Genomic DNA, 13,732 nt, shown 5'->3' on the forward strand with positions numbered 1-13,732 from the left:
TTCAGTTTTTGGAGTTAGCACTAGCATTTTCCAGGTTTGCACTGTCAGAGGTGACACGTGAATTGTAACAACAACTCACTACCACCTGAGGTTTGGGTTTTTGTTTGTTCTTGTTTTTAATTAAATTTAATTTTTAAGTAAATTGATATCCCCTCAATTAAGGGGAAAATAGGGTGCCTGCATAAAGGTCTTATTTTGCTGATACAGTTTTAGTAATAAACACGGTACTGTTAGAATAATGCTTAACAGTTTGCTTGCCTGGAGCAGGTGTAGGTAAGAATAGATAACCCCCTTTATTTTGTGTAAATGCCAACCCATAGGCATGCAATCCCAAGTATTCAGACTACGACAAAACCGGATCCATCTGCGCCACGGAAAACATCAATGATACTCTGACCCTGTACCGCTGGCTTGTCAGTGCTCCAAGTGGGAGTGATGGTGTCACCAGCCCGATGAGGGAAGTGGACTCCAACACTTTTTTTACCAGCACCAAATCCATCTCCCTGGACTCTATATACTTCCAGGCAGGCTCCAGGCTTCAGTGTGCAGCTCGAGCTGTGAATGCCAATGGTGATGCAGGTCTGGAGCTGCTAAGTCCAATTTATACAGTAAACAGAGAGGAAGGTAAGTTGTTAATGATGGGAATTAGCCAGCCTTTCTTGGGAAAAGATGAGGTAGTGTTTGCAGCTGATGGTGGTCTGCTATGGGGTGTTTCGTTTCAGGGCATTAGTGCTCGTATATTAGTTAATTTTTTTTCATACACATATGGGACTGTTGCTAGTGAAAGGCAAAAGCGTCTCGTAACCGTCTCATCAGCTCTGGTGTTTCAAGAGTTTGCACCCATCATAGGTCATGTGTAAAAGATTGGTGGGTGTATGGTGATAATGATTTTTTTACACTTAATTTGACTAGTAAGTAGAGCAGAGTTTGACTTCCCCAGTCTTGGGTCCTTTGCTTTTCTCAATATACATATTTCAAATACACCTCTATTTCCATGTGTTTTTACTTTAAACAACACAGCTACTGACACTGAGAGCAGATTGTAGGTGTATTGAATTTGATGTTGTCTAAAGACCTGCAGACTAAAGACAGTTAAAATACAGGTGCTGGAAAAGGGTGGGGGCGTGAAATCCATGTGGAAATTCAGATATTGCAGTACTGCATGCATAACTCTGCTGAGAACTTAGGCCATGCTTCAGAAGGTAAGGGGACATCCTAATTCTGGGTTTAGCCCACATCCCTCAGGTTTCTTAACTGTGATCCGTATCTAGATGTGTGTATCTAATCTGTTGCTTTTTGTCGGAAATTCTGATGAGGAAAATGCATCTGTTTGCTCAATCAGTTAGTGACTAGAACAGTTACTTGGGAGTTACTTTAAAGTCCTATTCTGCCCAAATTAAAGCAGGAGCCTGACTTTACTGCATCTCGGGATTCAAGGGGACAAAATGGTCTCTTTAGACTAAAATGTTTCATTTAGGCTCTATAATTAAATACTCACTGGGTGAGAGAAGCTCACCGACTATGCAAGTGGGTCATGCTGTGCTTCCTCAGCTCTCTGTTTTGTGCAGTTCAGTCCTTCTGCTACATCTCCTCTGCTACATGGAGTCCTTCACCTCCATCTCTTCCAGCTGCAGTGCAAAACCCCTGGGTGGGATTGAACTATGTGGGAAGAACTGAAAAAGTTTTGTGTTACCAGGGTATTAGTGATGGTCCTGTTGTAGTGGCGGTGGCCTGTCAACAAAACAAGACAAGGCTTGTGGATAGAGGAAGTATTTTTTGTTAAGATCGCAAGTTGGGAAAGGAAGGGAAGCTTTTGGGCATGTAATCCGGTCTGAAATCCATCAAGGTTTTAGGCAGTTGTGTTCATGCTCAGTGGCTGAAAAGTAGCTCCCTTGAGACTTTCCATCGTTAGGAAGTTAGGTAGTAGCCTGTGAAGTTTTCAAGGTTCCCTGAGGCTCCTAAGTGTTAGATTTATAGGTCTAAAGTGGCCATTGTGCACCATAGCTCCTCTGTGGATTTACCGCTATGCTCCTAAAGTGCCGGTTCTTTGTGTAATTGAATCAGAAATGATCTCTGCATCAGTCATACACAGAAAAAGAACGAACCTGAAATACCTCTCTGGTGTGAGTGGTGGACCCTGCAGAACGGCACAAACTGCCCTTATGTGTTTTAGTTACCTGTTGTCTGTAAGATGTTGGCTTCCCTCAGGCAGCCTGTTTTTTGTGGCAAGAGCTCAGGTGTGGTTGTGAACCGTGCGGCCCTTCACCTCAGTAAGTGATGGCTGCCAAGGTAAATGCTGGTGTAAAGTTGCCGTCTCCCCATTTCTAGGGAGGAAGAACAAATCCTTATCAGGAAGAGGTCAGGTTCCTCAGCTGCTGCTGGGCATTGAAGGGTTTCCATACTTCTGCCCTTGCCTCTCCGGAAAAGCACTTCTCGGCCCTAGGAGTTAGACCAGGCAGCATGGGCTGTGAGGAATTCCCTAATTAGCATGTTGATGTTTCTACATTTTTCTCAAGTAGCTCTGTGGACAGACATCTCCAAGCTGCTTAACACAGATACGACACAGTTTAGCAGGCATCTTACAACCTGTCTTTCCCCTTTGCTCAGGTCTTTGCCAACCTCGCATCCCAGGAACAGTAGGAGCAGAACCTTTCTCAGCTAAAATTCGCTACACGGGTCCAGATGATCCTGACCATCGCAATCTGATCCGACTAACAGTCACAATGCCCCATATGGATGGTAAGCGTCAAGTGGTGAGAGTTAATTAACATACGCTGCTTTGGACTTTTCCTGTCCCACAGGTTTGTCTCCTCAGTTGTTTGCTGCATTATGGCAGAACCATGAATAATCCATGTTTAATGAACAACCTGCCAATTGCAAGGTTAATGTATGGATGAAACACTGGGCATCCTTAGCTCCTATGTTTCCAGACTCCAGCTCTAAAAACGTGTTCACAAGCAGTTAAATGAATACTTCATTTCCATTCAGCATGTTAATGGGTCATGTGACATTTATGTTTTAGGAATGCTGCCAGTTATCTCCACGCGCCCCTTATCCAACTTTGAGCTAACGCTTAGCCCGGATGGCGCTCGTGTGGGACACCACAAATGCTCCAACCTACTAGACTATAATGAGATCCAGACCAAACATGGGTTTATTACAGAGGAAACTAAGAACCCCAAAGTGATTGGAGAAACGTCACCTTACCAGTACAGCAGTGCTCTGCGGTCTGCCAAAACCTTGCGTTTCTACCAGAACCTCAACCTCGAGGCTTGCCTTTGGGAGTTCAACAGTTACTACGATATGTCTGAGCTGCTGACGGACTGCAGTGGCTCCATTGGCACAGATGGGCAGGTACGTGGCACTGAAGCGCCTTCCTCTCTCAACAGGAGGCTTTGGAAGCACAAGTCCAATAGAAAGTTTTACTAAGGATTGCATGAGAAAGGATTTAGTCACTATGCAGGCAGTTTGATACGTCTTCCCTTAGCACAAACGTTTTTTGAAGTACAGGTTTGTTCCTTTGCACTGTATTTCTGTGCACAGACGTGATTCATCTTCCCGGTAGTTGAGCACAGCCTAATGCATTGCTGTTGCTCCTAGTCTGGATTTTAGAAACTCTGCTTTTTTGACTCAAAGAGCTTTTCCAAACTGTGTGTTGTGCTATCACCCGAAGCCCGTGTAGCAGAATATTCAAAGAGGCTACAATTTTATTGCCTTATAGAAGTAAACCATATGTGTAAAGTATGTTATTGACACTGGATGTGTGTTCTAAGGCTACATAAAAAAATGCTTTTTCACAAAAAACCCCAAACACTTTTTTAATTAGAAGCTCTAATTTAGGTTTACAGTGTTTGGGCTTTAGGCAGAGCTGTCAAGTAGGTGAGATGTTATAAACAGAAGCTTGGTTGATAAGGAACAAATACACACGTAATTTTCCTGAGTAAAACAGGCCATCGTTTCAGGTCTTTGATATGAATTACACCAACATCGATCACAGAGCAGGCATGGTGGCTCCCCTGTGCAGTGTCTGACAGCACATTGTATTTACTTGGAAAATAACCCAATGCACACGCGCCCTACAGCAATTGCACTTACATTAGAGGAAATTCCAGGGGGCTGTAGAGCCTCTGTGCTGACTTCACCTTGAATCAGCCTTGGCTCAGCAGCTTGGTGCTTTCCCATTCCGTAGGTGCTCAACTGTTACCTTCTCAATTGATGCTCAGTGGCCAAAGAAGATTTATTTACTAATTATCTGCTTGGCCACCCATTCTGTGGTTGCTTGTTAGTTGCTTGGTAGAGAAAGACCTTCTTAACTCAGACCATAGTTTTAAATACCGCAGTTTTAAATTGCAGTGTTTCAGGGTGCCGTAATCCATAGAGTTCAATCTATTGTAAAGGTAGGTGTTACTTACAGGACTCATTTCTAAATTTGTGTTTGATTTTGGAATGCCTAAGGAATCTGGTGGTTCTCATCTGGAGTTTTAATTTAAGCCACCTTCAATTTCTGTGGAGTTTGTTTTGAAGGCTTTTTTTTTTTTCTCTTAATTCCAAGGTAAAACAAAATCTTAGATGGTCCTTATTTTGGAGAGGTGCAAACCCTGTTATGTTAAATTGGCAAAGAGTAGAGAACACTATCAAGTGAGGTGATTTGCAGGACCTGAAATAATAGTGATGGAAATAATAACAGATGGAAAATGTTTCTGTGTTTTTTTCGCTTAGGTTTAAACAGTGCCGTTCATGAGAACGCAAGGTTGGCAGTGAAAGTAATTTTTTTTTCAGGTTGCACGCAGTAACCCGGCAGCTCAATGTTTTTCAGGTCTTAAATCTGGTGCAGTCGTACGTTACTCTGCGGGTGCCTCTCTATGTCTCCTATGTCTTCCACTCCCCTGCTGCCATTGGTGGCTGGCAACATTTTGATTTGCAGTCTGAACTGAGACTCACCTTTGTGTACGACACGGCTATCCTGTGGAAAGATGGGATAGGCAGCCCTCCTGAATCAGAGCTCCAAGGTGAGCTGTTTCAGATGCCGTCATTTCTAAACTCCATCCTATTCAACGTTCTGATGATGGGAGACGTGTGATCAATAACATGATGCTTTTTAGCCTTGAGAATCTCAAAAGCAGTAACAGCACGCCGACTCCCTCACTTAAAACACCCACCCAAAGGACAATTACGTAATTATGTTTGGTTTTCAATGCCGTATGTTACTAAAGTAGATGTTTTGAATCTTCCCTCAATTGCATGCTGCTTTTCGTCCATAAAAAATGAGATAAATTAGCGCACAGACCAACTCTAAAGCAGACATTCTTATGGAGAGATAGACTCCAGTGCTGAAATGGTACACAGTGACAGGGCAACAGAAGTACTTACACAGGGGAAGTGCCTGCAAAAGGGACGTTACTGCAGTGAGCAGCCTTGGTGTCCGTGTGACAAAAAGTCCCAGACCCCTTCTTTCTCCCGCCTGCACTCTGTTATATCAGCATATGTGGATATACTGCAGGTGAGTCTGGTCTTATGTCAGCAAAAGGGAGGAAAAGAAAATCTGCCTTAATGGATCGAACCGTTGGCAGGTGTGAATGAGTGCATTCTTCTGAAGTTGGTGGGTTTGGAGATCTGTCTCAAAACGATCAGTGTGACAGGGTTTAACATCTGTGAAGAGCACCAGGGTTTGGGTAAAGTGTTTCAGATCTCCAAATGCAGAAAATATATGAAGAGCCTTCCTTTAAAAATGCATTTGGGAAACGTTAGTGGTAAAATCATCAGCTTTTCCTCCCTAGGCTCCCTCTATCCCATGAGTATGCGGATCAATGATGAAGGGCGACTAGTGGTGAACTTCCGAACAGAGATTCGTTTCCGGGGCCAGCTGGTGATGTCCCACCCAGGTGCGTACCCAGCCTGTCCACCTGTGCTAGCCAGCGTATCTGTAGTGCTGTCTACCTGGCAGAGGAGAAAGATATCACGGTAAAGGGTCTGTCTCAGTGTAGAAGGGGAGTAAATAACTGAGGCACTTTCTTTTCTGAGGTGTAAGTTAATTTCTTTCCATTCTCTTGCTTCTTTGCTTTTGTGTGCTGATTTTATACCATGCCAGGCATCAGTATTAATTATGGCAAATTATAATTTGCCTTTTATTCTTTCAGGAACATCTCTGGCATCAATGGTGATGTCTGCTGACCACCCTGGCCTCACGTTTACACTCAGTCTGTTACGAAGCGAGCCGACCTTCCACCAGCCTGTGCAGCAGTGGAGTTTTATCTCCGACTTTGCTGTGAGTTTGCGTTCAGACTTGAATTTAGGGAAGCGAAGGGAATGTCAGTTTTTAACACACTTTCCATGCAGTTGTCAGCACTATAAGATCAGTAAGCATCAACTCATTTGGATGCAGTCACGTATTTTCATTACATAATGAACAGTCAGAAGTCCCTGGTGTCCCTGGAGCTTGAGTCCAGAGGCCTGAACCCGTGCTCCCGCTAGCGCTAGGCGGCACCGTTCATTGAGCAGGCCAGTGCTGGAGCTGTGGCCTCTCTTGAAGAATTTGCCTTAACGTTATCTCCCTCGGCATTGCTGGAAACCTGTGATCCAGGAGTTGCTGCTGCTGTTATGAGAAGCTGGATTTTTCCCGACATGTGGCAAAACTGCCGAGCTTCTGCTGAGCTCAGGAGTCAGTGAGAACTACTGCGGCCCCACAGCCTGTGCCTCTAATAGGGCAGAAGGAAGAGGCTTGCTTAAAAGTGTCTTGCTTCTGTGAGAGGGGGACAGCCCGGTTACTCAGCTCTTGCTGGGCTGGCAGGAAAGGAGCCATCTGCATTCACTAAAAATCCAGCCAAAATCATCTTCTCTTCAGAGAGATTTAGTGTGTTGGATTTGGACATTGACATGTTTGGTTCCCACCACCACCGCGGCAAGGTCAGTCCCTCAAAGGCCTGATAGTAGGTATTCTGTATTAGTCCTCGTTTTACAGAGAAGTAGAGGAGAGACAGCACGTGTCGGTGCCTTGCCTATGCTGCTGAAGTGCGCTGGCGGTGCTGGTGCACACGCTTCCTGCATGAGGTAGAGCACCATGATCGTAAACAGCAATGTCCAAGTTTGTGAAAGTGTTCAGGATGCTGCTGGGAATTCAGCTTGGCCTCAGGGGCAACGTGAGCTGAAAAAGTGATTGTTCAGAGACTGCGGAGAAACGCGCATTTCTCTAATCTTTTCGCAGGTACGAGATTACTCGGGTACTTACACTGTGAAATTCATCCCTTGCACTGCTGTGCCCGGCCAGCAATATGCCCTTCCTGTCATCTGCAACCCACGGGACCCAATTGCGTTTGATATGGACATCAGGTTCCAACAGGTACGCCATTGTACTTAGGACTTACACGTTTTTCCGTGAAGCCTCATGGGCAAAACCAGCCAAAAGCAAATTCAGGCTGAAAGGCAGGTGTTCTGTAACCACTGAAAGAGGTCTTCTGGCATAGGCCATCCAGTACCAGTTGTCAAGAGAAAATCATGGAGTATTTCAGATGGCTTCAGAAGGAGTTTTACAGTGCTTGTAGATTGCTCTAGCTCTCATCTTCTCAGGTGAGATAAAATCAAACTAGATTAATTTTTTTCCAGTAATTAAAATCTTATTTTTTCATTTATTTACCTCATAGGCCAGCCTATTCCCAGCTACTTTGCTGCTTCTTTTCAGGAAGGCGAGGGCTGAAGGGGGAAGGAACTTTAGTTCTAAGTGAGATTGGTTTCAAAAATAACTTGTAGTCCTGAGGTCGATTTTTAAAACTGTAATAGAATTATATCAAGAGGGTCTTTTTCTCAAGCAGTGGGAAACACTTCATTCAGAGTTAGTGTGGCTTTGTGACAATCTTCCTGTATATATTAAAGCAAAAAAAAGCCAAAAAAAAAAAGGCAGTGCACCGAGTAGCGGTAACTTACTGTTGTAGACTGTTACAAAGACCAGATTTTCTGTTGCAGTTAGCTTGGGGAATGACTTGAATAGCATTTGGAGACCAAGGGCTCTGAATCTGAGACTTAACTTCCAGTGAACATACCAAACTTTTAAAACCTCTTAGTATAACATTGCATCCTTCAGTCAGTACATAAAAAATGACCTGATTTCCCCCCCCCTCCAAAAGTACTGGATGCCTCAGAGGCCTTGTCAGTGTCAGTCAGAGCCGTTCAGCCCTTTTGACCATTAGAGCTGCTCTTTAGCCTTCTGCTTCGTTATCCAGTTGCATGGCATGTGTGGCAAGTGTGGAGACAACTGTATTACATGCAAATTAACTGAATGTCTCAGTCTTGTTTGCTCAAACAATTGGTGTTGAATTTAAGGTACTGCTTCAGCAACAGTCTGTAACGCAGGACATGAATGCTACACAGGAAGAGGAAAATGATTTGATGAGGAAGGAAATAACTGGAGTTGTGGTGGCATTTGCGTATTAAGTTAATTTTGCACTTCTGTGTGTATAATCACACCCTTATGACACTTACCCCTAGATGTTGGGTTTATTGCGGTCAACAAGATTAAATAGTGGCATGAGACAGTTTAGTTCTCTGCCTTATTTCTGTGTTGGAGAGCCGTTTGCCTTCTGTTCCTCTCTACGTCTCCCTGCCGTTACATGTGCGGTGGGTCTCGCAGCACCCCGGAGTGCCGGAGTCACCGGGCAGGCACAGACCCATGGCCCGGTGCCAGCTTCCTCCATCCAAGTGCGCTGGGCCCTGTTGGGCTCCTGCCGCCGCGAGGTGTTCGTGGTGGGGAAGGCAGAAAGGTGGTGACCGGGAGCGACCTACCATTGCACCAGAGGAGTTAACCTACTTGCAGGGCAACTCCCGTGTCGTCTCCAGGCGTGGGCCATCGGCCAGGTTACTTTTCTGGGTAAATTGCCGGCGGCTCCTAGGTCGCAGGTGGAACGTGCGCAGTGCAGCTGGGGGTGAGCAGGGGCAGACGAGGTTTCCCAGCCTGTGCTCGTTGGTTTGAATATGCGGATTGTTGTTTAGAGTAGGGGAAATGAGTTGGTGTTGAGCTGGGTTCTGGTCCCGATCTAGTTTTATTGGCCTCTTGCCCACAGCCCTGTTCTCCCAGTAACTTTTGCAAGTGTCACTGAAAAGACACATTGCTGTCCTGTATCTGCGGAAACAGATACCTCTTGCTGTTTTACTCGGCAACGTTGAAATAAAGCACTACAACTGTGTTTTTTAATGGGTCATGATGAGCAGCACAACAGGAGGTTTATGTATGTCTGTATGTATGTAGGAGGGATTCTTACAAATGCTGTGTACTGCTGAAAGGTTTGATCAGCACATCGCTACTATGGCAATGGTGTACAATGATCGTTGTAAAGCTACAACCAAGGCATTTTTTCGATCATTTAATTTCATTTTTCCCCACAGGTCAGTGACCCAGTGGCAGCAGAGTTCAGTCTAAATACTCAAATGTTTCTGCTGTCCAAAAAGGAGCTTTGGATATCTGATGGATCAATGGGATTTGGAGAAGGAGCTGATGTAGCCTTTACCAAAGGTAAAAAGTCAATTGTACATTCAGCATATTATGAAAGCTAAAACAGAACCACTTTTAACAAGAGCTGAATATATATTTTACTAGTTTTATAACCCCTACATGGTCTGTGTATTTCCAGTGCAGAAAAGTAAAATACAGAAGCACTAAAATATGATGTAATTTAGTGTAATTGAAACAGGCTTTGGTTCTGTTTATGGGCTCCGAGAGGAAAAGCATTCCAAAGGTAGGTGCAGAATTTAGGTGCACGTATCTGAAACTGGAGTTCTGAAAACTCCTGCTCAGTTACTGCATAATCACGTATTCCCCTCACTCTGGTTGTTTTGCTTTGAAGCTGCCCACACTAGAACTTTTTGCCCCATTTTGTGGGGGCTAAGTAATTTCAGTGCTTAGGTTATTCTAGTCAGAAGTGCGGGAATTGAATACTTGTACACCTGAGACTCCCTGACCTGGTCATGCAGCTGTTCTCAATTGCAGACTGGATGCGCAATAACTGCAGCTGGCTTCAGCCAAGCTGCTCAGACTCATTCTTGATTTTTTTCTTTTCACTTCTAGCCCAGGGCAGGTGCTCTCACACACTGTACTCACTTGCTGACTGGATATCAGGTTCCAGGGAAACTCCTGGTAATGGCAGTATTGGACCAGAAATAATTTTGGGTTGAATTGGTCCCTTATTTGAGTTATCAGTCTGAAACCCAAATGTCCTGTTAAGAACTTTATTTTGCTTGATATAATGCTGACAGGTTGGATAGTTTCTTATACATGAATATGGGTTGCCCTCTAGTGAAGAGAAGGGAAAAGCTTGCTTAAAAAAGAGCTGCACTGTAGGAACTATACGTCAGTACGAATTGTAACAGAAAATAAGACTAAAGCCCATGGTAAATTAGCAGTAACAGCCATAGAACATACTGTCTTCACGTGCAAAATGAAATACACTTAAAGCTAGAGAATTCGTGCCCTGGGAATTTTTAACAGTGGTTTGGTAATAACTTGATTTAATAATTTTAAATTGACTGGTATAATGTAAAATGTATTAATCTGCTTTACTAGGATCTGAAATCTATGGCCGAGTGATGGTGGATCCAGTTCAGAATCTTGGTGACTCCTTCAGCTGCAACATCGAGAAGGTGTTCCTTTGCACTGGTGCCGATGGGTACGTGCCCAAGTACAGCCCAGACAGTCAGGAATACGGATGCCTGGCTGACTCACCCTCCCTCTTGTACAGATTCAAGATCCTGGTACGTAAACAAAGAGTTACGGTAGCATGCATTTTTAGATCCCTGATTTCTATGTGCCTCTGGAAATACTATACTTACTTCCTTTAGGATAAAGCTCAACCTGAGACACAAGCAAGAGCCTTTGGAAACCTGGAGTTTCATGCTACGTTAGCAGCTGATCGTGCAGATGCTTTTCCTCTAGTGAAGCAGTCTGGTTCTGATGGTTTCAGCCTGTCATCTGCTCCACTCTTCCAGGTAAGTTGTCTGACAAGTGTATCACAGAAATTCTTTCATGCTAAAGGACGACTGAGGTGGAGACCAGAGCATGCAGGCCATCATGGGCACTATGTTAGTCAGTGGCAGACTTCAGCAACACACTTACTTTGTTCCCTCTCCCTAACAGTGTAGGAACGATGACAGCGTTGCTTTGTAACGCTGAGCTACCCGTCTGCAGCCTTGCTGGTACTGCAGACATGTACACCTGTGACTGGGAGCAGAAGTCGCTGGTTTAGCTTACCATGGGGGCCTTTTTCCATAGGAGAAAACTGAGAAATTAGACTTTATTTTCTTGCAACTGGGAAAAAAAAAAAAGGAAATTGGTTTGTATACAATACGAAATAAAAAAAAAAAAGAGAACTATGCGTCCTGCTTTAAGTCAAATCAAATTCCTGAAGTCTTTTTGTGGTCTCCTGAAGTGGGGTGGTTCTTGCCTAAATTAAGACTAGTGTTCTGTTAGGTAAATGCAGTAGCCTTTCTGCATTAACACTAGAAAGAAGTAGGTGCGTTCAGAACACAGTTTATCTATCTGACCTACTTCAGCAGTCTGCATTAAGAAAAGATTAATCCTATCTCCAAGTGCCAATTTCTGCCGTTGACTTTTAATTAGACATATTTGACAGCAAACTTGGGACATCTGTCTGGATGAATCTGATGCTTGGTGTTTTCCAATCTGTAGTAAACGTGCATGTGGGGGGCTTGTTCTGGTTTGTTGGGTTTTTATGTGTTTGGGTTTCTTTTTAAGGTGGCAGCTGGCCGAGAATGGTACATTCACACTATTTACACGGTCCGATCGAAGGAAAATGCACACAGGCACAATGGCAAAAGAAGTCTTGACTACCACCACGTGTTGTCCTCTGCTAAAGGAAGAGTTAGCACCACAGCCTTTAAACGCAGCAGAAGAGCCAACCCAGATGCCCCGGTCTTCATGCAAGACATCGGAGCAGATAAAAACAGGGGCACGAATATTCAGCATATTGCACTTGACCGTTCTGACAAAGGTGTTATCATCCAGAAAGACGTGGTCCCAGCTGGCGCGCCGCATCACAGGCCAGTTCCGGAAATCACAAGCAGGGACTCTGAAAACAGTATTGTACCCGTTACTGGAGGCTTGACAGGACTGCTGTTTCTGATCTGCACTGTGGTCGTAACTCTTTTTTTGCTGAAGCAGAGGAAACAGCCCTCTGCTGGGAAAAGCAAAGCGCCCATCAGCCACTCCAGCAGCAGTGACACTGTGACCACACGACACAGCAGCAGTGACAGCTCAGAAGTCTAGCCAATTTCTTGGGCGCTTGTCTTTTAACATGTCATTTCACCAAAAAAAGCAGACTCTCAAATCCAGCTTTTGGCTGACTCCTTTGCACAGACAAGTGGCTGCTCCGGTTCGAATGCTGGTACGATTATTTGTAATAGGCCACCGTTTCTGACAGGGTTGGTGTACTAGGTTCATGTGTGAGTGACTGACAGAATTCAAACTAGTACTCCATGAATGGGAGTTGATGCTTTTTTTTTTTTTTAAAAACCTAGTTTTCCTTTAATGTTTTGAATATATGCAGCTGTAAATGTGCCTTATATCCACCATGAAAGGCTGGTGCTTAGGATGCTGGTTTTGATTACATGTACAGTATCTAGCTTTCATATAACTGTTTTTGGGTTTGTTTTTTTTTTTGTTGTTGTGGTTTTTTTAAATGATTATTGCTGGGGCAGGAAGAAGGTAGTAGTATTAGAATGGAAGCTAAGTAGTAGATGATAGTGTTCTTTTAAATGAGTGATAGCGACTGTTTTGTCTCAGATTTTAATGAGGAACTCGGACATAGGGACAGCGGTGGGAGACTCACACAGGTAAGGCTGTAATTACCATTATCTGTAAGGAGAGCGTTACATGTCATCAATGAGAATTAGAACTATGTTGTAAAGCCACTCTACAAAAATAGTACGTTAATGCTTACGTGCTGGCATTAAGTGCTTTCAAACATCCTCAAACAGATTCTAGTACTTCACACCACCACTAATGACCGCTTTCCCGTGTTGTACAATAATTGCCTATCTTCCTTTGCTTGATACAGACATTATAGCATCAAAATACAGGTGAATACTTCTAAAAGGTAGCTTATTTTGCCAGCTGGCACTGGGGGAACACACTTGTATCATCTAGAGCAAATACTTTCCGTCATTTTTTTACTTCTACTTGAAAGAAAATGGGTTTTCTAGAACTAATAGGATGCCATTTGGGAGATGGTTTAGTTCCTTTCGCTTTCTGCATACTGGCACTTGAGAATTGTTACCGCAAATGAAGTGCTGCTCAAATCTTTCCCTTCTTCCTCTGAAGGTTTTATTTAGGCTAGGTTGTAAACAAGCGGTCTGGCTTGTTGTGTTTTGGGTTTTTGACAGTTTGGTTTTTTTTTTTTGTGAAAAGGGATGCTTTGCAAAGGGATGCTTTTAAAGGAAGGCTTCAGCATCACAGCATTTTTGTTTAGGGTACACTAAGTGGAAGCAGTAAGATTGATGTCTCCTAGGGCTGCCATGACAATTCAACTTGTAAAGAAGTGTTGTAGATTGGCTCTTAACCCTGCTGTATGTACCAAGTTCTTTTGACTTTTTGAAGAGCAAAGTATTACAATCTTGCACACCAGTTCTTTTCACAGTAATCAAGAATGTCTTTGCATTTGCCACAGCTGGGTTGGTTTACATATCATTGCATTTTCTGTTCTGACTTGTTGCTGTTTGCCAATAAAAACTATTC

The 13,732-nt window shown here is 43.8% G+C and overlaps 1 protein-coding gene across 1 annotated transcript in view; it reads left to right on the forward strand.

The window, feature by feature from the left end:
- Positions 1–12,366, forward strand: part of FREM3 (FRAS1 related extracellular matrix 3) — a 65,190-nt gene extending 52,824 nt beyond the window's left edge. Inside the window, exons 14-24 of the mRNA XM_076337543.1 lie at positions 321–624; positions 2,608–2,739; positions 3,023–3,354; positions 4,817–5,009; positions 5,778–5,882; positions 6,138–6,265; positions 7,202–7,336; positions 9,373–9,499; positions 10,547–10,734; positions 10,822–10,968; positions 11,735–12,366. Of these exons, the coding sequence (XP_076193658.1) occupies positions 321–624; positions 2,608–2,739; positions 3,023–3,354; positions 4,817–5,009; positions 5,778–5,882; positions 6,138–6,265; positions 7,202–7,336; positions 9,373–9,499; positions 10,547–10,734; positions 10,822–10,968; positions 11,735–12,265 (2,322 nt within the window). The 3' untranslated portion in view covers positions 12,266–12,366. The remainder of the gene's footprint in view (positions 1–320; positions 625–2,607; positions 2,740–3,022; positions 3,355–4,816; positions 5,010–5,777; positions 5,883–6,137; positions 6,266–7,201; positions 7,337–9,372; positions 9,500–10,546; positions 10,735–10,821; positions 10,969–11,734) is intronic.
- Positions 12,367–13,732: the final 1,366 nt, after the last annotated feature.

This window comes from Aptenodytes patagonicus, chromosome 4 (genome assembly GCF_965638725.1).
Source record: "Aptenodytes patagonicus chromosome 4, bAptPat1.pri.cur, whole genome shotgun sequence".
Classification (NCBI taxonomy): Eukaryota; Metazoa; Chordata; class Aves; order Sphenisciformes; family Spheniscidae; genus Aptenodytes; species Aptenodytes patagonicus.